Source organism: Capricornis sumatraensis, chromosome 2 (genome assembly GCF_032405125.1).
Source record: "Capricornis sumatraensis isolate serow.1 chromosome 2, serow.2, whole genome shotgun sequence".
Classification (NCBI taxonomy): domain Eukaryota; kingdom Metazoa; phylum Chordata; class Mammalia; order Artiodactyla; family Bovidae; genus Capricornis; species Capricornis sumatraensis.
This window is the reverse complement of record NC_091070.1, coordinates 135,410,730-135,432,349: the sequence shown is the minus strand read 5'-3', so window position 1 is coordinate 135,432,349 and position 21,620 is coordinate 135,410,730. Positions and strand designations below refer to the sequence as shown.

The following is a 21,620-nucleotide window of genomic DNA, read 5'->3' as shown; positions in this document are numbered from 1 at the left end:
GATTCTCCAGGTAAGAACACTGGAGTGGGTTGCCATTTCCTTCTCCAATGCATGAAAGTGAAAGTGAAATCGCTCAGTCCTGTCCGACTCTTAGCGACCCCATGGACTGCAGCCTACCAGGCTCCTCTGTAGGGGATTTTCCAGGCGAGAGTACTGGAGTTGGGTGCCACTGAAAGAAAGCACAGAAGCAGCTAAAACCCGCTCAAGAGCGGGACTTAAACACACCCCATGAGGCCCACGCCCACCCAACCGCGGACCCGCTTCCGCTACAGCCGCTTCCGGTCCAGAGGCGGGGCGTCCCCACGCTTCCGCCGCGCCTACGCAGGAAGGGCGGATAAGTGCGCGGGTGCAGTGCGGCGGTCACAGGCTGACTGCTGTGGGACGAACCTCACTTCCCTTAGTGTTGACCCGGGAGAAGGAACGATGGTGCTGGATCTGGATTTGTTTCGGGTGGATAAAGGGGGGGACCCAGCGCTCATCCGAGAGTCGCAGGAGAAGCGCTTCAAGGACCCGGCACTGGTGGACCAGCTGGTGAATGCAGACAGCGAGTGGCGACGATGTAAGTACCGGGACGTGCGGAGTATCCCCGGACCCTATCCCCAACTTCATCTCTCGGATCTCCTGAACTTCCACCCTTCGTTAAGACTCTCTCCCAGGTTGCGATGGCTCCGAAGCGCTCTCTGTCCCCCTCGAAACGCATCCGGCACCCTAAAGTCGGATTATCCCTCTTTCCCCCTCCGCCGGGCTGTGCCACCTCCCTTCTCGGTGGGCCTGCCGATCGCTACTTCTGAGTCTAGGAAAGGAGCGTGGCGCAGGCGCATCAAGAGCTGTCAAGTCTTCCGGCTGCAAGGGTAGCCAGAGGAAAGCCTGGGTGGGAGGTTTGGAGAGTTCCCCTTTCCGAACACGTGTCTTTGGTCGCCTTCTGTCTTTTTCTCATCTTTAGCGAGGTCATAGTGATCTTTTTCTCTCTCGACAGAATCAAAGGTTTCAACCTGAGTCATATCTACAGCGCAGTAGGTTCACTCCGTCCATATTGAAAGCATTTTGGGACTGAGGAGGCCGCTCCTGGCTAAAAACAGTGATCCCGGAGCCTTGGGGAACTGAGCCTCCCCCTGAACTGTGGGCAAACCTTTAAGAACCGAGAATAATCTTCCTTGGTAGATCAGACATGGGCATAGGGATGTGGTGAAGCAAGGAAACGCTTTTAATTATTGAGGCTGTTTAGTTGTGATTTGTGGAAGTTTTCCGGGAAGGACATTGGTAGAGTTGGGCTAGAACCTGGAACTGGACCGGGCATCCTTCATGATGCTAAATAGAACCGTAGAACCCTCTGCCTATCAATCTGCCTAGACTAGGCGGAGTAGTCACCAGTTGGCCGGATCCTGCCAAACACGTGATTTACTCTGTCTGATGCAATAGGTCTGCAACCAGCTAGAGAGCCAGGTTTATGACAGCTCACTGCATAGGCGGTCGTTGTCCAAAAATAGGTTGGATTTCTATTAGGAAAGTTGATTTTCCTACATTTCAGTGTCACCCGTGTAGGGAAGGAGTTGAAGGAAGAGTTGGTAATACAAGGGTGTTGGGTACCAGGAGAATATTAGTTTAGCTCAGGTATTCTACTGATTCTGGTGGTTTGTTTGACTGAAATCCCACCACCTGAATCCACATGTGAAGTTTTGAGTTGCAATTGAATTAAATGGGAGGGGGGAAAAAACTAGTTTGGACACTGTTTACTGAGTCAGATGTCAGAAGTATCAGATTTTATATTAGTCTAGCCATTGTAGCTCAGACTGTAAAGAATCTGCCTGCAATGCAGGAGACCCAAGTTGGATCCCTGGAGAAGGGAATGGCAGCCCACTCCAGTATTCTTGCCTGGAGAATCCCATGGACAGAGAACCCTGGCAGGCTACAGTCCATAGGGTCGCAAAGATTTGAACGTGACTGAGCTACTAACACTACCACTAGCCATTGTCCAGTTGCGAATGACTTCAAATGTGTTACCTAATCTCTTGGGTATAATGTACAGGTCTGTTGGAAGTTCTGTCTTGTACCCGAGGAGTGGGTATGTGGTGAGGGGATGGATTCTTCAGGGACAAGGTTGTGTTTTGATCATGTGTGTCAGTACCCAGGATGTACATAGACATATGTGTGTGCTAAGTCGCTTCTGTTGTGTCTGACCCTTTGGAACCCCATGAACTGTAGCCTGCCAGGCTCCTCTGTCCATGGGATTCTCCAGGCAAGAATACTGGAGTGAGTTGCCATGCCCTTCTCCGGAGGATCTTCCTGACCCAGGGATCCATCTGGGGTCTCTTGTGTCTCCCGCATTGGCAGGCAGGTTCTTTACCACTAGTGTCACCTGGGAAGCCCCTGCATATACATATAAGATATACATATACACATGTGTACATATAATCCCAGTACCCCTCACTGTACCTGGTCCTTAGTAAGGACTTGACAAAGGTTTGTTGAAGTCTGTGTTCAGGGCACTTATCCATATGAAAAGTAGTTCACGTAGTTTATTTTCTACATATCTATTGATTTGATTCTTTTCTATTTGACATCCCTAGAAATATCAATAACCTCAGATATGCAGATGACACCACCCTTAAGGCAGAAAGTGAAGAGGAGCTAAAAAGCCTCTTGATGAAAGTGAAAGAGGAGAGTGAAAAAGTTGGCTTAAAGCTCAACATTCAGAAAATGAAGATCATGGCATCTGGTCCCATCACTTCTTGGGAAATAGATGGGGAAACAGTGGAAACAGTGTCCGACTTTATTGTTTTGGGCTCCAAAATCACTGCAGATGGTGATTGCAGCCATGAAATTAAAAGACGCTTACTCCTTGGAATAAAAATTATGACCAACCTAGATAGCATATTAAAAAGCAGAGACATTACTTTGCCAACAAAAGTCCATCTAGTCAAGGCTATGGTTTTTCCAGTGGTCATGTAGGGATGTGAGAGTTGGACTGTGAAGAAAGCTGAGCACCGAAAAATTGATGCTTTTGAACTGTGGTATTGGAGAAGACTCTTGAGAGTCCCTTGGACTGCAAGGAGATCCAACCAGTCCATTCTGAAGGAGATCAGCCCTGGGATTTCTTTGGAAAGAATGACGCTAAAGCTGAAACTCCAGTACTTTGGCCACCTCATGTGAAGAGTTGACTCATTGGAAAAGACTCTGATGCTGGGAGGGATTGGGGGCAGGAGAAAAAGGGGACGACAGAGGATGAACTGGCTGGATGGCATCACCGACTCGATGGACTTGGGTTTGGGTGAACTCTGGGAGTTGGTGATGGACAGGGAGGCCTGGCGTGCTGCAATTCATGGGGTCACAGAGTCAGACACAGCTGAGCAACTGAACTGAACTGAACCAATAGTCTCTATAGCTATGATTTTTCTCATTTCTGGCTGCTTGAGGTGGACATTGAGGGATCTTGTTTCAAGATTCTTTTACATCTGAACCTCTGATCAGAAATTAGGGTTCTATCATTAACTGCAACAAGGAGTTGCAACCCAGAGCCACATTAAGAACTCATATCATGTTCCCTGACTGAGGACACAGCAAGCTTCATTAGGCCCTCCATTACGACTATATGTCTGCCTGTAGACCTCCAAGGTCGAGGGCTCTGTGTAGAACGTAAAGCTGCTATGACTTTGAGTCAGAGCACCATATTGAAGTTTACTACATCTCTTCTAACTTCAAGGATTTGAACTGTGATTTCTGCCTTTATTTCAGAGTAATATAATGAGGACACATTTGAGCATATATAATAGGCATTTGTCTCAACTACTTCCAAAGTCACTAAATTTCCATGTATCTTGAAATTATCTGCCACTAACTGCAGGAATTATCAGTTGAAGTTGTTATTTCTTCTCAACCCTGTTGCACTGCCTTAAACCAGGCCCTTACCACTGGAGTAACTTTCTGTTTCTTTTTCACCCCAGTCTCAGTTTGTTCAGGCCTGCACCTGGGACATGTGATCCATATACGATATTTCTGTTGTGGCATTTATGTTATTTTTTATATACAGCCTTTTAAAACTAGGAATGGAATTGCTAGGTTGTAGGGTAGGCACTGTACAATCTTGCCCTTGATATTGGCAGTCCTTTTAATTTTAGCCATTCTGGTGGATATATAATGGTATTTTGTGGTTTTAATTTACCTTTTCTTGATAACTAAAAATATTGAGCACCTTTTCATATAGTACATGTTAGCATTTGGACAGCCTGTTTTGGGAGGTATCTGTTCAAGCCAGTTGACTAGTTTTTATTTGAGTGTCTTTATTGTGTTCAGTTCAGTTCAGTTCAGTCGCTCAGTCGTGTCCAACTCTTTGCAACCCCATGAATCGCAGCATGCCAGGCCTCCCTGTCCATCACCATCTCCCAGAGTTCACTCAGACTCACGTCCATTGAGTCAGTGATGCCATCCAGCCATCTCATCCTGTCGTCCCCTTCTCCTCCTGCCTCCAATCCCTCCCAGCATCAGAGTCTTTTCTAATGAGTCAACTCTTCGCATGAGGTGACCAAAGTACTAGAGTTTCAGCTTTAGCATCATTTTTTTTTACTTTATTTATTTTTTTTATCATTTTTTACTTTATTGTGTAGGAATTCTTTATTCTTTATACAAGACCTTGCAGATTACATACAATGCAGATATTGTTTCCCAATCTATGACTTGTCTTTTCACTTTCTTTTAATGAGTAGAAATTCTTGATTTTAATAATGTCTAATTTATTGATTTTTTTTCTTTTATAATTTGTGCTGCTTATGCTCTGTTTAGGAAATCTTCCCATATCCCAAAGTACTAAAAAGATTCTCCTTTTTTTTTTTCTAGAAGTTGTATCACTTTACATTTCACATTTAGGTAGATTTATCTCATTGATTTTGGTATATAATGTGAGATAGGGGTCAAAGCTCATTTTTTTAGGTGGAAATCTAATTGCTCATGATAAAATGCAGCCAGGTAGGAAAAGAAGGGCACTTCCTTAATCTGATAGTAGATATTTATCAAAAATCCATAACTAACATTATTCTTAATTATGAAGTATTGAATACTTTACTTCTGAGGTTGGGAACAAGATGAGGATGTCTGTTGTCCTCACTTTTCATCAACATCATGTTAGAGGTTCTGAACAGTATGAAATAAGGCAAGAAAAAGAAAGAAAAGATTGGAACAGAAGTAAAACTGCCATCTGTCCTTATTTGCGGATGACTTGTTTGTATATGCAAAACTTGAACTACTAATATTAAATAAATTTAGCGAGATCACTGTATATAATGTATAGAATGAATAATGCTGTTTATATATACAAGGAACAATTAGAAAGCATCTGATACCTACAAGTATATTTAATTAATGACATGCAAGATCCCTATGCTGGAAACTACAGAACATTTCTAGGAGAGATTAAAGATAGTGAAGGAACATGCTATATTCATTGATTGAAACATTCTGTATTGTTACTGTTTTTTAATTGTCATATTTTTCTTTTATTTCCCAGCATCTCGTACCGTGTATTCTTTTGTATTCCCAACACTTAGCACAGGGCCTTGCCAATAAATGGGATTAAATCATTAAAAAAAAAGTATAAGTAGATATAGATTTACAGAAAGTTACAAAAATAGTTGAAGAAATCCTTCACCATTTGCCCCATTGTTAACATCTAATGTAACTGATACGTTATCAAAACCAAGAACTTGACATTGCTACCATCCATAGACCTTATTCAGATTTCACCAGTTTTACATGTACTTGTTTGTGTGTGCCTGTAGTTCTGTGTGAATTTATTGTATGTGTAGATATGTATAACCACTGACACACTCAAGATACACAACTGTTCCATCATCACAGAGATCCCTTTTGTTAGCATCCCTCTGTATTCCATTCCCTTCCCCTGCCCTGTCTAACCCGTGACAACCCTTAATCTGTTCTTCATCTCTGTAATCAGTGTGAATAAGTGGATGAGAAAGTAGTTATGTAGTTTGTACTGAAGTTAAGTTTAAATTTAGGTAAAGTTTGGCACAACTTTAAAAGAATAGCCATGTCTAGGTGCTGTCTCATCTCTTTGTTGTTCAGTCACTCAAGTCATGTCCGACTCTGCAACCCCATGGACTGCAGCACACCAGGCTTCCCAGTCCTTCACCATCTCCCGGAGCTGGCTCAAATTCATGTCCGTTGAATCAGATGCCATTCAACCATTGCATCCTCTGTCGTCCCCTTAAGTTGGCTCTTCACATCAGGTGGCCAAAGTATTGGAGCTTCAATTTCAGCATCAGTCCTTCTAATGAATATTCAGAATTGATTTCCTTTAGGATTGACTGGTGTGATCTTCTTGTAGTCCAAGGCACTGTAAAGGGTCTTCTCCAACACAGTTCAGAAGCATCAATTCTTCAGCGTTCAGCCTTGTTTATGGTCCAGCTTTCACATCCATACATGACTATTGGAAAAACCATAGCTTTGACTATACAGACCTTTGTCAGGAAAGTAATGTCTCTGCTTTTTAATATACTGTCTAGGTTGATTATAGCTTTTCTTCCAAGGGGCAGGCGTCTTTTAACTTCATGGCTGCAGTCACCATCTGAGGTGATTTTGAAGCCCAAGAAAATAGTCTGTCACTGTTTCCACTGTTTCCCCATCTATTTCCCATGAAGTGGTGGGACCAGATGCCATGAGCTTTGTTTTCTGAATGTTGAGCTTTAAGCCAGCTTTTTCATTCTCTTTCACTTTCATCAAGAGGCTATTTAGTTCTTCGCTTTCTGCCATAAGGGTGGTGTCATCTGCATATCTGAGGTTATTGATATTTCTCCTGGCAATCTTGATTCCAGCTTGTGCTTCATCCAGCCCGGCATTTCATATGATGTACTCTGCATATAAGTTAAATAAGCAGGGTGACAATATACAACCTTGATGTACTTCTTTCCCAATTTGGAACCAGTCCATTGTCCCATGTCTGGTTCTAACTGTGGCTTCTTGACCTGCACACAGGTTCCTCAGGAGGCAGGTAAGGTGGTCTGATATTCCCATCTCTTTAAGAATTTTCCGGTTTGTTGTGATCCACAGAGTCAAAGGTTTTGGCATGGTCAATAAAGCAGAAGTAGATGTTTTTCTGGAACTCTCTTGCTTTTTTGATGGTCCAACAGTTGTTGGTAATTTGATCTCTAGTTCCTCTGCCTTTTCTAGAACCAGCTTGACCATCTGGGAGCTGTCGGTTCACATACTGTTGCAGCCTGGCTTGGAGAATTTTGAGCATTACTTTGTTAGCATGTGAGATGAGTGCAATTATGCAGTAGTTTGAATGTTCTTTGGCATTGCTCTTCTTTGGGATTGGAATGAAAACTGACCTTTTCCAGTCCTGTGGCCACTGCTAAGTTTTCCAAATTTGCTGGCATATTGAATGCAGCACTTTAGCAGCAGCATCTTTTAGGATTTGAAATAGCTCAGCTGGAATTCCATCACCATCACTTTGTTCATAGTGATATATACTACGTTATACTACGTAGTGATGTATACTACTAAGGCCCGCTTGACTTTGCACTCCAACATGTCTGGCCCTAGGTGAGTGATCACACCGTCATGATTATCTGGGTCATGAAGATCTTTTTTGTATAGTCTTCTGTGTATTCGTGCCACCTCTTCTTAATATCTCCTGCTTCTGTTAGGTCCATACCTTTTCTGTCCTTTATTGAGTCCATCTTTGCAAGAAATGTTCCCTTGATATCTCTAGTTTTCTTGAAGAGATCCCTAGTCTTTCCCATTGTATTGTTTTCCTCTATTTCTTTGCATTGTTAACTTAGGAAGGCTTTCTTATTGCTATTGTTGGAACTCTGCATTCAGATAGATATATCTTTCCTTTTCTCCTTTCCCTTTCACTTCTCTTCTTGTCTCAGCTATGTGTAAGGCCTTCTGAATCAGCCATTTTGCCTTTTTTACATTTCTTTTTCTAGGGGATGATCTTGATCACTGCCTCCTAAACAATGTCACAAACCTCTGTCCATAGTTCTTCAGGCACTCTATCAGATCTAATTCCTTGACTCTATTTGTCACTTTCTCTGTATAATTGTAAAGGGTTTGATTTAGGTCATACCTGAATGGTCTAGTGGTTTTCCATACTGTCTTCAATTTAAGTCTGAATTTGGCAATAAGTAGTTTATGATCTCATCTCTGGCCATCATTTTACCTGTCCAAAGCTAAAGGACATATTGTTGCTAAAACTTAGATTCAGGAGGTCCAACTTCTGCTAATCAGAGTTAGACTGATGAATTGCAATACCATGATGTTAATTTGGGCCAGAGTACCTATGCAGGCTGATTAATGCACAAAATAAAACAAAATGTAAGAAACGGAATTCTTCTCAAGGCTGCCAGATGAGCATTGCATCAAAGCAAAGGAAGTTAACCGTTTTCGGCATAGAGATGTAGCATCCAAGTTCTTGAGAATAGAAACTTGACTGCCTTTTTTCTAGATCCTGGTGCATACCACATAGTTTTCCTTAAATGAATTTAAGATAATTGAACAGGTTATAGTTACATAAGTAATTTCCAGGTTTCTCAGATTTGTTACTTTATTTACAGTGGTATCATCCAAGTTATGATACTTTTTAATTTTAGTCCCAGAATGGCCTTTTCATTCACCAAATGCTGGGGAATCCTATTGTAATCACCAATATAAGCTGTCTATATTCGGGGCTCTAAAGCTCTAAGATTTCACAACTTCATGAGGCACATCATTTAGTTCTGCCTGCAGTTTGACCTTGGGCTGAGATCAGTCCAAAGGAACCATGATTAGGAATGAGGTGTGTTAATTACGTGCCTGTCTTTAGTACATTCTTGGGTTCTTTATTCTTCAGGCAGATTTCGGGCAGACAACTTGAACAAGCTGAAGAACCTATGCAGCAAGACAATTGGAGAGAAAATGAAGGTAAGAGAACTCAGTAAGAGACTGGAGAAGAGGCATTTTCAAGAACCGGTGACTCCATCTTCTGTCTGCAAGTATGCTTTAGTGCGTTCAGGCTGCTGTAACAGAGCCCCACAGACTGGATGGCTTATAAACAACAGAAATTTATTTCTCACAGTTCTGGGGGCTGGAAATCCAAGATTAAGGCACCAGCAGATTGGCAAGGGCTCACTTCCGGGTTCACTGACAGTCTTCTTGCCGTGTCCTCATAGCGGAAGGAGCAATGGAGCTCTCTGGAGCCTCTTTCAGAAAGGCACTGATCCCATGACCTAATCACCTCTGAAGGACCCCACTTCCAAATACTGTCACATTAGGTATTGGGTTTCAACATGTGAATTTTGGAGGACACAGATATTCAGTCTTGTAAAACAAGATTCTTGCCACACAAGTCACTCATTGTCTCTTCTGTTCTTAGTAATGTGAATTCCGCCAGTAATCCCTCCCAGTTATTTCCTGAGCTCAACCTACACTGCCAGAAAGGTTTTCCTGTGGTAGATTTCAGAGTCTTTATCCCAATGTCGTCATACTTTTTAAAAGAACACACTGATATTGAGTCCAAATCCTAGACTTTGGTTTATGTGACTTCAAGCATGTTAACTTCTGAGCCTCAGTGTTCTTGTCTGTGAAATGGCAATTCTAACACTTAACCTTTAGAATACAATTGTGAGAACTAAAACTTTTTAATACAGAAAACCTGGCACAGTGCCTAGACCATGGTAGTTATTTAGCAATTGAGAGTAGCAGTGGTTGGCAAGTAGTTACTGGCCTTCATCCAAGAAAAAATTCTTCCTGTCCTGAAGAATGTTAAATTTCAGCTCAACTTTGTTTTGGCAACCAGATCAGTTCATGTTTTTAATCTTTCTTCAAAAATGCCCTGTTAGCTCCTTAATCATTTTTCAAAAAACATGTTAAATGTAAGCCACAATCTGTCTTGGTTTTAAGTTGTAAACCTCTAAAATAAATCAAAAAATTGTGAAATTTAGGAACCTGAACCAAGAAAGATCATAACAAAAAGATTCCCTTGGAATCCGACACCTTATCCTTCATGATATTCCGCAGCCTTCTCTTTAACACTGTTTTGTTACACTTTCAGCATGTGACAGGCTATAGAAATTGACATGGATGATAATGGTACAGTTTTCTTCCTGTGGTGAAACCCTTGACACTAAATCAGTTGCCTGTCAGGGACACCATACTAATGTTAATTTTCATATATACTTCGGCCTGAATGTTTTGGGGGGCATATATACAGACAGTGCCAACCAAGTATTTTTCTTAGCAAGAAGATGGGAGTATTTTCCTTTGCATTAACATTCTTAGATCCCTAGCTGCTGGTCCTACAAGGAGTGTTCTCTCTCGCTGTCCTTTGAAACAATACTAGTGGTGCTTTAATTTGTATAGCACCTGAAAGCAGTCAGAATCCTTTCACATCCATCTCATTTTGGTTTTGATCTTTGCTGTAAACCAGGAGTATAGGTAGTACATTTGTTAGCCCTATTGAAAGGGTAGGAAATACCTACCTAAGGTATTGAAAGGGTAGGAAATGCCCAAGATAGGTATTTCCTAAATAGGCTTAGGAAATATAGGAGCTTGTCTAAAGTCATGCCATAAGTTAGTTGCAGAGCCAGAACTTGAATTTGCTCCCCTGAGGGATTATCAGAGAGCAAGAGGGCCTCAGCTATCTTAGCTACCAAATGGAATATCTTGAATATCTTGAGGTTTAGGCCATTTTTTTTTTCTACCTTGGTAGTCTATGCTTGTTCTTATCAAGACTCATATTCTGATACTGTCAGACTTTTCCAAATTTAAAGATGATTTTTCTTGAATCACTGAAGGGTGGTGTGAGTTGGGTTTTGATAGAATCTTGACTTCTTACTTTGGTGTATGGAATGTCTAATGAAAGTGAAAAGTAAAAACTGCTCAGTTCAGTTCAGTTCAGTTCAGTCGCTCAGTCATGTCTGACTCTTTGCGACCCCGTGGACCCCATGGACACCATGCTTCCCTGTCCATCACCAACTCCTGGAGCCTACTCAAACCATAGCCCATCAGGCTCCTCTTTCCATGTAATTCTCCAGGCAAGAATGGGTTGCCATTCCCTTCTCCAGGGGATATTTCCGACCCAGGAATCAAACCTGGCTCTCCTTTATTCTTTACTGTCTGAGCCACCACAGAACCCTAAATCTTTAGAAAAACATGATTTTGTATATTATTTTATTTTTACTTACAAAGCAGACCCTAATTCTTCTCAACTTATTTTTACATGTGTTTTCCTGAGGTCTTACAGGTCTTGTTATAATGGGCTTTGATAATATTCTTTATCTCCGTTTAATTTAGGAAGAATTTGACTCTTCAAATTATCTTCTCCTTAGCTCTGGGTAAAGTTTAAAAATGATGATTTGATAGAATATTGTGAGGAAGGGTGAAGAGAGAAATCAGAAGGGAAAAATATCTAGTCATGGGTACACCCTTGCCATTTTGCTACGGCACATTGATTAAACTTAGTTTTGAATTCTGTGGCTCTTTTCCTCAAAAATTGTGTTTCTTTGGCTTCCTGATACTTCATCATCCCATCCATTTTTATCCTGAGCCTCAGGCCTAAGGGCTGGGTTTGTTCTCAGCAGGTAGACGGGGATTCACAAACTGATACAGAGGCATCTGCCCACCGCTGGCTCCTGACCAGCACTGAGCATTTTCACATGATCCTGGGACCATAACATTCTGTGTCCACGTCAGACATTTTCTTTTTGAGTTCCTGATACTGTCAACACTCTGACCCCAAAAGGTTAATCCATCTGTCCAGGATCAGAAAGCTAGGAAGTGGTGGGATGAGGACTTGAAATCTTGACTTCTTACTTCTAATTTACTGATGTTTCTCCCATCTGTTGCCTCTTTTAGAGACTCTAGGTTATGTAGAATTCTGTGATTAGTTTATATGATGCATGAGTGTGGTGTGCACTTTATAAAACTATGTCAGAAATGTTCTAATTAATTTTTTTCCTTTCCCATAGAAAAAAGAGCCAGTGGAAAATGATGAGTCCATTCCAGAAGATGTATTAAATCTCGATGATCTCACTGTAGACACTTTAACTGTAAGTTATTGTCCTTTCCTGGACTGGGATTGTGTTCTTTTATCTTGACTTTGTTCCTGGACGAGCAAGTCCTGACACTATGCTTCATCCAGCATTGCTACATTCTTGAATTTCTGCAGCTGGGATGTAGCCTCATCTACCTTGTTAATCTTGATACTTGAGTATTAGCGATGAGACAGGTGGAGTGGAAAAGTCAAGATTAGGAAGACAAAAAAAAAGGGTAGAAGAAAACAGGAGCTGAGTTATATTTGATTTATATAACTCCATTTCCACAGAGTCAGGAATTTTTCAATTTATTATAATTCAGTAAATATTCACTACACTGGGCCTAAAGCAGTAATTTTCAAGTTTTTAGTCACTGAACACAAAACCTGCAATGCAGAAGCGTGACAAGAGCATAAACACAAAAAAACAAGCCCCTTGCTGTGCTTAAAGGGCTCACTTGGGGGTGGTATTCCTGACCTGCCCTACCTGCTAAGGGTCTCCCCAAGAAATCAGAGGACACTTTGAAACCCCTGCAGTAAGGAATACAAAATAAGTTTAAGAGAAGTTCTCTTGCTTCTAATAAATTTGCACTTTTTCTAGAGAGCAATTAAATGTGTAGTATGTTGGTTTAATCAAGACACTGAGAGGTGCCCTCAGGAAATGCATGGCTGCTTCTTGTTGTGTGGCAGAAACTAACAACGATATAAAGTAGTCATCCTCCAATTAAAAATAATAAAATTTAAAGAAAGAAAAAGGAAAATACAAGTTAAGAGAAAGGCTCTTGAAGAGTTATGGTATTAACACTCCTGAGATACATGGGAATAAGAGGAGTGGCTGGAATTTATCCATCTCTGCCTTAGGCACCCTGAAAGAAAATGCCAGTGGATTTGCCAGGCAAGACTATATATATCCCTGTGTGAAATGACTCTCAGTTCTTTGAAAGCCTCCAGTGTCAATTTTGAAAATGCTATCACAAGAGTTGTCACTAGAGTGCAACAGGGTTGAGGCAACAGAATTTGTTCCCCACCCGGTCCTTGACTTACTGTGGCCTGGGGCGGGCGTGGCCTTGTTCACCTACAGAACCTGAAAGTCTCACAGATCAAAAAAGTCCGCCTCCTCCTCGACGAAGCCATCCTGAAGTGTGATGCGGAGCGGATAAAACTAGAAGCTGAGCGGTTTGAGAACCTTCGCGAGATCGGGAACCTCCTGCACCCATCGGTGCCCATCAGCAATGATGAGGTAGGTGTCAGCGCCACAGCTAGCGGCTGCCTTGTGTTGCCCCTCTCCGCTGGGAAAGGGGGCGGGGTGGGAGGGGGCCGGTGAAAGCTGGCACTCTTGGTCTAAGAAAAGCAGGCTCTTTGTGTGTTTGCCCTGCCCACCAATTGAGAACTGTGAAAGAGTCAGATCCCCGCCTGATTGGGAAATGGCAGAGACAGCAGGTAGGTGGAGACTCCTGGCACAGAAACCTCTCCTAAATCGGGCTGCTGCCCCATCCACTGTGTGTTGCCCCTGGTAGCAGCTCGCCTTGTGGGAGGGATCTGCAGAATCAACCTCACCCCTCACCCACACCCTGCTGGGAAGCCACAGGTTGAAGGGAAATCTGCATGATAAAAGTTTCCTGCTGAGTGGGAGCTTCCCCAGCACAAAGCGGCTCAGAGCCCAGCCTTTGTTCCCTGACACCCCAGCCGTGGCAGAGCCCATCTGTGCCTCTTTCATTCATTCCCTGGAGAACTGAACATTAAACTCATTGAGGGCTGGGGTGGCAGACTCAGGAGGTCAGGGCCCCGAGCCCGCCCTCATGTGGCCCCAGGACCAAGGAGAGCCTGGAAAAAAAGAACTCTACATTCTCCTCTGTACCCCAGGCAATGAGGATTGTCCAGGAGAGGGTTTTCCCTATAAAGGATTTTCCAGGGAAATCCCATGGACGGAGGAGCCTGGTAGGCTACAGTCCATGGGGCCGCTAAGAGTCGGACACGACTGAGCGACTTCACTTTCACTTTTCACTCTCATGCTTTGGAGAAGGAAATGGCAACCCACTCCAGTGTTCTTGCCTGGAGAATCCCAGGGACAGAGGAGCCTGGTGGGCTTCCATCTATGGGGTCGCACAGAGTCGGACACGACTGAAGCGACTTAGCAGCAGCAGCAGCAGCAGGAGTCATTTGAAAGGGTTAAAAAAAGAGAGCGAATACTGCAAATCTTTTGGAAAATCATGATTTCAGTTTCATGGCTAGAATTGCTTCTAGGAATTTATAAATTATTATTTTTCTGTTGAAGGCAAATTTTGTACCGAATTCCCTTCTCTAGTCCCTGTACACAAGGGCCAAAACCTAGTGTTTGAGTTAAGTGGAGACATCACAGATTGTTCTTGGAGATTAAGGTTTGGAAAAATGGAGGCTTGTAGACTTAAGAGCTCATGCATCTCTCTCTCCTGCTCTTACTTCCTTAGGATGCCGACAACAAAGTAGAGAGGATTTGGGGTGATTGTACGGTCAGGAAGAAGTACTCTCACGTGGACCTGGTGGTGATGGTAGATGGCTTTGAAGGCGAAAAGGGGGCCGTGGTGGCTGGGAGTCGAGGGTACTTCCTGAAGGTAAGAGTGCGAGGTTGGTTATAACCAGTGAGGTTGGTTATAAAGAAAGAACTGCAAAAAAGAAGTGCAGAGAACATAACCCACTTAAAGAGGCCAAACATCTGCCTTTCTATCACAAACTTACTGGCAATTAGATGCAATTCTCTTTCTAAAGCAGGAGAGTGCTTATCGGGATTCCCTGGAACAAAAGCCACTAAGTGATCCTCCACAATGAATATATGTTTTGTTGACTGAATTAGAACAGTCTCTGCATTTAAGGAGCTCAGTGTAATTGGACAGTCAGGCAAGTAGCAGAAGTGCTGTGGTGTGAGAAGCCCTGGGTGCGAATGAATGGGCAGAGGCAGCAAACCCAGATCGACTGGGACAGAGGGAGGATGCCTTCAGGAAAGCCTTCCAAAAAGCACATGGTAAAGTCATTTCGAAAATACTGTCCTGATAGGTTTATTGTGCATTTACAAATAAGTCCAGTGTTTTAAGACTCCGCACAAGGAAACTCTCCCATGTGCCTTGGGTACATAATCCTTTTCCTTTGCTTTGTATCTTAAGAGGGAATGCTTTTCAGATGATAAGCTGAGCTCTGGCGTTAAGAAAGAGTCTAGAGTCCGTTGTTGTTGGGTCTACAGTCTTTGCAGCCTCCCGTGTGCCCCCAGCTGCCTCTGGGTGTAAACACCAGCAGATGAGCACGATGGTGGCGGCCCCCAGTCACACGGTGCTCTGTCTCTGCTCCCTCAGGGGCCCCTGGTATTCCTGGAACAAGCACTCATCCAGTTTGCCCTTCGGACCTTGGAAAGTCGGGGCTACACTCCCATTTATACCCCCTTCTTCATGAGGAAGGAAGTCATGCAGGAAGTGGCACAGCTCAGCCAGTTTGATGAAGAACTTTATAAGGTGAGTAGCCTGTGGCAGTGTAGCAGAATCTCCTTAAGGTAAGAAGTTTAATTTCGAAGACACAGCACTGCTCTCCAGCAAGACTTCCTTGGAGGACGGAAATGTTATATATAGCGGCTGTTGAGCACTTTGGTGGCTAGTGCAACTGAGGAAGTAAAATTTTAATCTTAATGTAAATGACCACGTGTGACTAGTGGCTACCGTTTGGACAGTCCAGATGTAAAGCCTATTTTCTCTTTCCCTACATGGTTTATATGATGCACTGAAATTGATCTTTAGCACCGTGAGCTTAGAAAAGAAGCTCGTAGATTATTATTAAGTTTGGACAGAAGGAAATTGCCAAAGTGGCTGATCATCCCACTCCTGACCCCAGACAGGAAGCTTCCACGGAGGAGATATACTTTCCTTTGGATGGATGTAGCTTCCAGTTAATGGCACTTTCTCAACCATGAGGCATCTCAGGGTGAGCCAGAGGATTTGAGTTGAGGTACAGAAGGTCATTCTGAATCAGTCAGCTTTAACATCTGCCATCGCTCCCGTCTGTGCCAGAATTTCTGGTGTCTCTACTGACGGCTGCCCGTCGCAGCTGAGTTCACTGCTCACTTGTCCCTGTCCTTCAACACCGTCCCATCAGGGGTGGAGGGTTGGGAGAGGGACTGTGTTCCTATTGGCTATTTCCTTCTTAAATTCGTGTAGGAAGTAGTTAGACAAGTGCTCCTGGCCTCATCTGATTTATCTATTTAGAGAGATAAGTTTACTACCCAGAACCTTCTTCCCACTAGGTCCTGTTCAGAGTTATGTTTTCTTTCAAGATGCCGTGGGAAACAAAATGCTCTCTCCAAACATTAATACAACCTTGGGACCCTCCTCTTCTTCCTTTTAATGAGAGGAACATGTGTATTATCAGATGGGACCTCTTTTTATCTTTTCTCTTTTTTTTTTTCCTCCCATCTCAACCCCCAAGATTGGATAAGTGATCACTGACAGAACTTTAGAAGTAGATGCCCTGTAGGTAACACCAGGGAGAAGCTTATATGAAGGATTGTGAGAAACACTACGTAGCAGGTGCTCCCTGTGTTCCCTGCATTCTCTGTCTCTTATCCGGATGCTTCTTGGACCATAGGCAGGGAGAATCACAGATCTCCATATAGAGGAATTTGGGCTGGCACTTCTTAGCTCATAACCTCAGTTCATTAATTCTCTAGAGCAGTGCTGTCCAACAGAACACTCTGTAGTAGTAGGAATGTTCTCCGTGTCTGTCCTATCCAGTGTGGCAGCCACCAGCCACAGGTGGCTGTTGAACACTTGAAATGGGGTTCATGCAAACCCAGGAATTAATTTTTAATTTAAATAGCCATATGTGGCTACTGGCTGTACCATATTAGACCACAAGCTCTATTATTTTTATGTTGCCTATGAGCAGCCTCACACGGGGCTAAGTTCCCACTGTTAGTTAGCAAGGTAGTTTCCCAGATTTCCAAACGCTGGCCCAGGAGAAGTTTGCTCTCCTTTTTAAAAAAATTTTAATTAAATATCACATGACAAAATTTGTAAGCAGTGGTGGGAAATCGTCTTCTTTCCCATTACCTAATACAGTTGTCACTTCTAATATTCTTTTGGTGCCTTTTTTCATACATATATTATTTTCTCATACTTCTAATCACACTGTATAGATTGTCTTTTTACTTCACACTGTTTCAGAAGCGTTTTTCACTGTAACTGCATGGTCTTCATAGCCATCACTTCTTAATGGTTACATAATATTACCTGGCATGGATATAGGCTACCTGATTCTTCCCCTGTTGAATACTTAGGGAGCTTCTGGGCTTCCCTGGTGGCTCAGTGGTAAAGAACCCTCCTGCCAATACAGGGGACAAGGGTTCAATGCTTGGGTTGGAAAGATCCCCTGGAGTAGGAAATGCATATTTATGGGGCTTCCTTTTTTTGCTCTCAGTAAGTGTTTCATTTATTAGGTAAAGTAAAAACAGTATCACAGGGAATTTCCTGGTGGTCTATTGATTAGGGCTGCCTGCTTCCACTGCAGGGGGGCATGGGTATGATCCCAGGTTGGGGACATGAGATTTCACATGTCACATGTTACACCCAAGAGGAAAAACATAGTATCAGAATATTTTATCTTTTGCATTACTTGATCTCTAGTAGGGACTACACTTTGGACTGACCCATTCACTCCCTTATCTTTTTAGCATCTCCTGCTCACTCTCGGGCAGGGATTGAGGAAAATTCATCCTCCCATCACGCAGATCTTCTCTGTGGCTTCTTGCTGGAGCTGAGGTTCTCCTCCCTGAGTCTTAACTAGTAAACATTACCCTCCTCCCACAGGTGATTGGCAAAGGCAGTGAAAGGTCTGATGATAACTCCTTTGAGGAGAAATATCTGATTGCTACCTCTGAACAACCCATTGCTGCTCTCCACCGGGACGAGTGGCTTCGGCCAGAGGACTTGCCAATCAAGTATGCCGGCCTGTCCACCTGCTTTCGCCAGGAGGTGGGCTCCCATGGCCGTGACACCCGCGGCATCTTTAGGGTCCATCAGTTTGAGAAGGTGAGTAGACAGGCCAGGGCGAGCAATGGGACTTTTCTGTCTGTCTCTCCAGGGTGGTTAGTGGGGAGACAGAATCTGTGCCACTCAGCCCCGTCCCAGCTCCAGTCTTCCGTCTCGTCACCCCCATCTGTGTTTGTAGGGAAGAGTGGAGAGGCTGGAGGACAGACTCAGGAAGCAGGCAGCCTGAGTCCAAAGGCCCACTCCACCGCCTGCTGCTGCATAACCTTGAACTAGCTGCTGAAACTCTCGGTGCTGTGTCCTCCTCTGTGAAAGGAGGACAGTAGCAGTTCCTCCCTCATTAGGCTACTGTGAGGATGAAACCAGTCATCACATGGCACGTGCTCCGCACAGTACCCGGCACATTCGTGGGGCACTGTTGACAGCAGCAGTAGTTCTTGCTGCGGCCCCAGCCAGCCCAGTGCACCCCCTATCGCTCCCCAGGGGCCCCAGCTCTGCCTGACTCCCAGTGGAGTAGGAATAGGTCTTTGTTGCAAGGATAGCTCCCACCTCAGCATTCGGTTTATTCACCCCACCCCGTTGTCCCTGTCTGCTCGGGTCTGTCCTTGCAGATAGAGCAGTTTGTCTACTCCTCGCCACACGACAACAAGTCCTGGGAGATGTTTGAGGAGATGATCGCCACCGCGGAGGAGTTCTACCAGTCTCTGGGGATCCCTTACCACATCGTGAATATCGTCTCAGGTATCCGCCTCCCTCTCCTGCATCCCACAGACACCACCCGGGCCAGTGGGGCTGCCCTACAAAGAAATAGCCCGCAATCCAGTTAATTGCCCACGTTAATTAAAATAGCACACTCTTTTCCCTTGGGAGCTTTTGGTGATAAGAATATCTGGGCATGATTTTTCTTCTGGGGATAGGATGTGAATTAAAGAATTCTTCAGGCTTGCTAAAGGTTAGCCTTCTGAAATAGCATCCCTCCTTCATGCATTCTAGGGGTTTTTCCTTGCAGGTTCTTTGAATCATGCTGCCAGTAAGAAGCTTGACCTGGAGGCCTGGTTTCCGGGCTCAGGGGCCTTCCGTGAGTTAGTCTCCTGTTCTAACTGCACAGACTATCAGGCTCGCCGGCTTCGAATCCGATACGGGCAGACCAAGAAGATGATGGACAAGGTTAGACTGTCCCTGAGGAGGCAGGCGGCGGGGCCTTTTAGCACAGAGTGGAGCCACCTTATTTTGGCCTTTGGGGGACGTCATGTCCCAGCATCATAGGGAAACCTGAGCTGCTCACTCTAGGCCAAAGAGGGAATCTGAAAATGACTTTCACTGAATCAGGACTGAGTCCTTCTAGATGGAAACCTGAACCTAGCTCTGTTCTACAAAATAATTCTATTGTTTTCTCCTCTTGGTTTTGTTCTCTGTAACTCCAGATAAAGAGATATCCCCGTTTATCCACACAGAACAAGGTGGAGGCAAGGTCTTCCTTCTCGTGCAAGAAGGTCTGGGTTGTAGGCTTATCTTTCCAAACCCAGTTTGCAGGCCCTCATCTTTTCCAGGTCGGGCTTGAAAGGGGTTGAAAGAAGGAGGCCGTTGGGTAGTCTGTCCCTTCCCTCAGAGGGCCAGGAAGGGCTTGAGTATAACTGCTCCGTCTGGGGACCATCTCCTCGCAGGTGGAGTTTGTCCACATGCTCAATGCCACCATGTGTGCCACAACCCGCACCATCTGTGCCATCCTGGAGAACTACCAGACAGAGAAGGGCATCCTCGTGCCTGAGAAATTGAAGGAATTCATGCCGCCAGGTGAGGCTCCCTGCCTTCCTCCTCTCGTGCATCCTCCCACTCCACACCAAGTTTTCTTGTTGATTCACGGGCCCCCAAACTCTGCCTTGTCCTCTGGTGCCAGGCACTGCAAGGGGCACGGTTGAAAGTAGCCAGTACAGGTATGTCAGTCTGTTTAAATGCAGCTAAAAATCAGGCTGCGAAAGGAAAGGAACAGAGGAAAGCGGTGCCCACCGTTGTCTTGTGGAACTTTCCCCAGAGGTCCCTGGGCTTTGACCCTTGAGGAATGGCAGGTTATCTGGTTGACGCTTCCCTTTTAGGTCTCCAAGAACTGATCCCCTTTGTGAAGGCTGCGCCCATCGACCAGGAGCCCTCCAAGAAGCAGAAGAAGCAGCATGAGGGCAGCAAGAAGAAAGGGGCAGAGAGAGATGTTGCCCTGGAGAGCCAGCTGCAGAACATGGAGGTCACCGACGCCTGAACATTCCTTTGTCCCCTCCACCAGGCTTCCGCTGCCATCTGCTGCAATCCCAGAGCCTGCCCACAGGCAGGGAAGCCTAGCACGCATGCCTCGCCCACCCCGTCTGACTGCATTACTCAAAGGGGAGCCATCTGCCACGCACAGTGTGACTTTCTCTTTTCTCATTTGGGCATAGGGTTCATCACCAGTGACTGATGAAACCAAGTAATAAAGCATCTCTGAGGGAGGCCAGGACTATTCCTCAGTCTTCTGCCTGGGGCTTGAACCCTGTCTCTGACAGTTCTCCCTGAACCATATTCATCCCTGCTTGTCCTGCTATATATAAGGTTGTCCATGTAGCAAAGAGAGCCTTTGAGGAGGTAGGGGAAGGCAGGAATAGCTTTCATAAAGGCTCAAGGGGAAAGTGAAAGCTTTGAGTCTTATACACACAGGCTGGCAGGGCAAGGGCAGGATCCTCCTTTGTAAATGCGCTCCTGCTTTGTTAAAGCAGTTAGGTAGGACCAGCTTAGAGACCTGAGTTGATATAAAAAGCTGCATAGCACATCTGTTCCCTGGGAAGGGCTTCACAGAGAGGGAGGGAGGCGGCGAGACATCACAGTGGATGAGACTATATTTAATCTCAAAAACGCCCTTAGATTCGAGACACACGGTACAGGGAGGGCCTTATTCACAGCTGCCTCTCTCCAGTCATCCCCAAATGGGAGACTAACTGCCTGGCAGCTTGTTGCTACAGCTCTAGAGAATCGATAGAGCCCACAGGATGGGGCTAGTGGGAAACACGTCTTCCTTTCTCTAGAGCTTCCACCGTTGGCCTAATGGCCAGTTCACCCTTTCCCTTGGGGAGGATGCTGTTTAGGCTCTTAATTTACCTGCTGCCTTTCATCTGCAATCTGCAAACACTTCACTTTAATAACACCTCTGTTAGTTTAGTGCTTCTCCCCTAGGAGCCTCAAATACCTCCTGTAGGTGATCTCTTTTATCTCTGTGGCAGTCCCAGACAGGAGGGCGGGGACATGATTATATCTTTCCCATCACAGGGAAGACAGTACAAGGTGGGGAGGGGTGACAAGAAAACACGGCCTCCTGGAAGCCAGGAGTCCTGACTCCTCAGCAGGGCTTGATGCTTGCTGTGTTTCTTCAGCACGATGAGAACAGGACTCTGGCCTGCCACGTGGGAGCTTTATTTCATTTTCCCTAGTCCCTAAGCAGCAACTTCCCTGGGCCTGCTGGAGCTTGCTTAGCACCCAGGAAAGAGGCCATGTGCTTGTGTTTCCACTGGGGGCTTGGGCTGATCCTGTGGATCTTGCTGCTGGGAAACCCCATCAAGCTTGGGGAACCTGAAAGG

At 44.7% G+C, this 21,620-nt stretch overlaps 1 protein-coding gene across 2 annotated transcripts; it reads left to right on the top strand.

Moving 5' to 3' along the window:
* The first annotated feature begins 346 nt into the window (after positions 1 to 346).
* On the top strand, positions 347 to 20,494 carry SARS1 (seryl-tRNA synthetase 1). Of its 2 annotated transcripts, XM_068963179.1 has the most exons (12): positions 347 to 559; positions 8,843 to 8,913; positions 11,958 to 12,038; positions 13,104 to 13,262; positions 14,470 to 14,613; positions 15,346 to 15,501; positions 17,845 to 18,066; positions 18,636 to 18,765; positions 19,034 to 19,191; positions 19,449 to 19,517; positions 19,689 to 19,818; positions 20,118 to 20,494. In XM_068963179.1, exons 1-12 carry the CDS (start codon positions 424 to 426, stop codon positions 20,273 to 20,275), a joined length of 1,614 nt encoding a protein of 537 aa, XP_068819280.1. In that variant the 5' UTR covers positions 347 to 423; the 3' UTR covers positions 20,276 to 20,494. The 2 variants fall into 2 exon arrangements, with proteins under 2 accessions (XP_068819280.1, XP_068819285.1); XM_068963184.1 differs by lacking the exon at positions 19,449 to 19,517.
* Positions 20,495 to 21,620: the final 1,126 nt, after the last annotated feature.

Excerpts from the sequence above, each read along its gene's own strand:
- SARS1 (XM_068963179.1), top strand. The coding sequence starts at position 424 with ATGGTGCTGGATCTGGATTTGTTTCGGGTGGATAAAGGGGGGGACCCA. Across the intron at positions 14,614-15,345 it reads GTCGAGGGTACTTCCTGAAG|GGGCCCCTGGTATTCCTGGA; the intron begins GTAAGAGTGCGA and ends CTGCTCCCTCAG. Across the intron at positions 18,067-18,635 it reads GGGTCCATCAGTTTGAGAAG|ATAGAGCAGTTTGTCTACTC; the intron begins GTGAGTAGACAG and ends CTGTCCTTGCAG.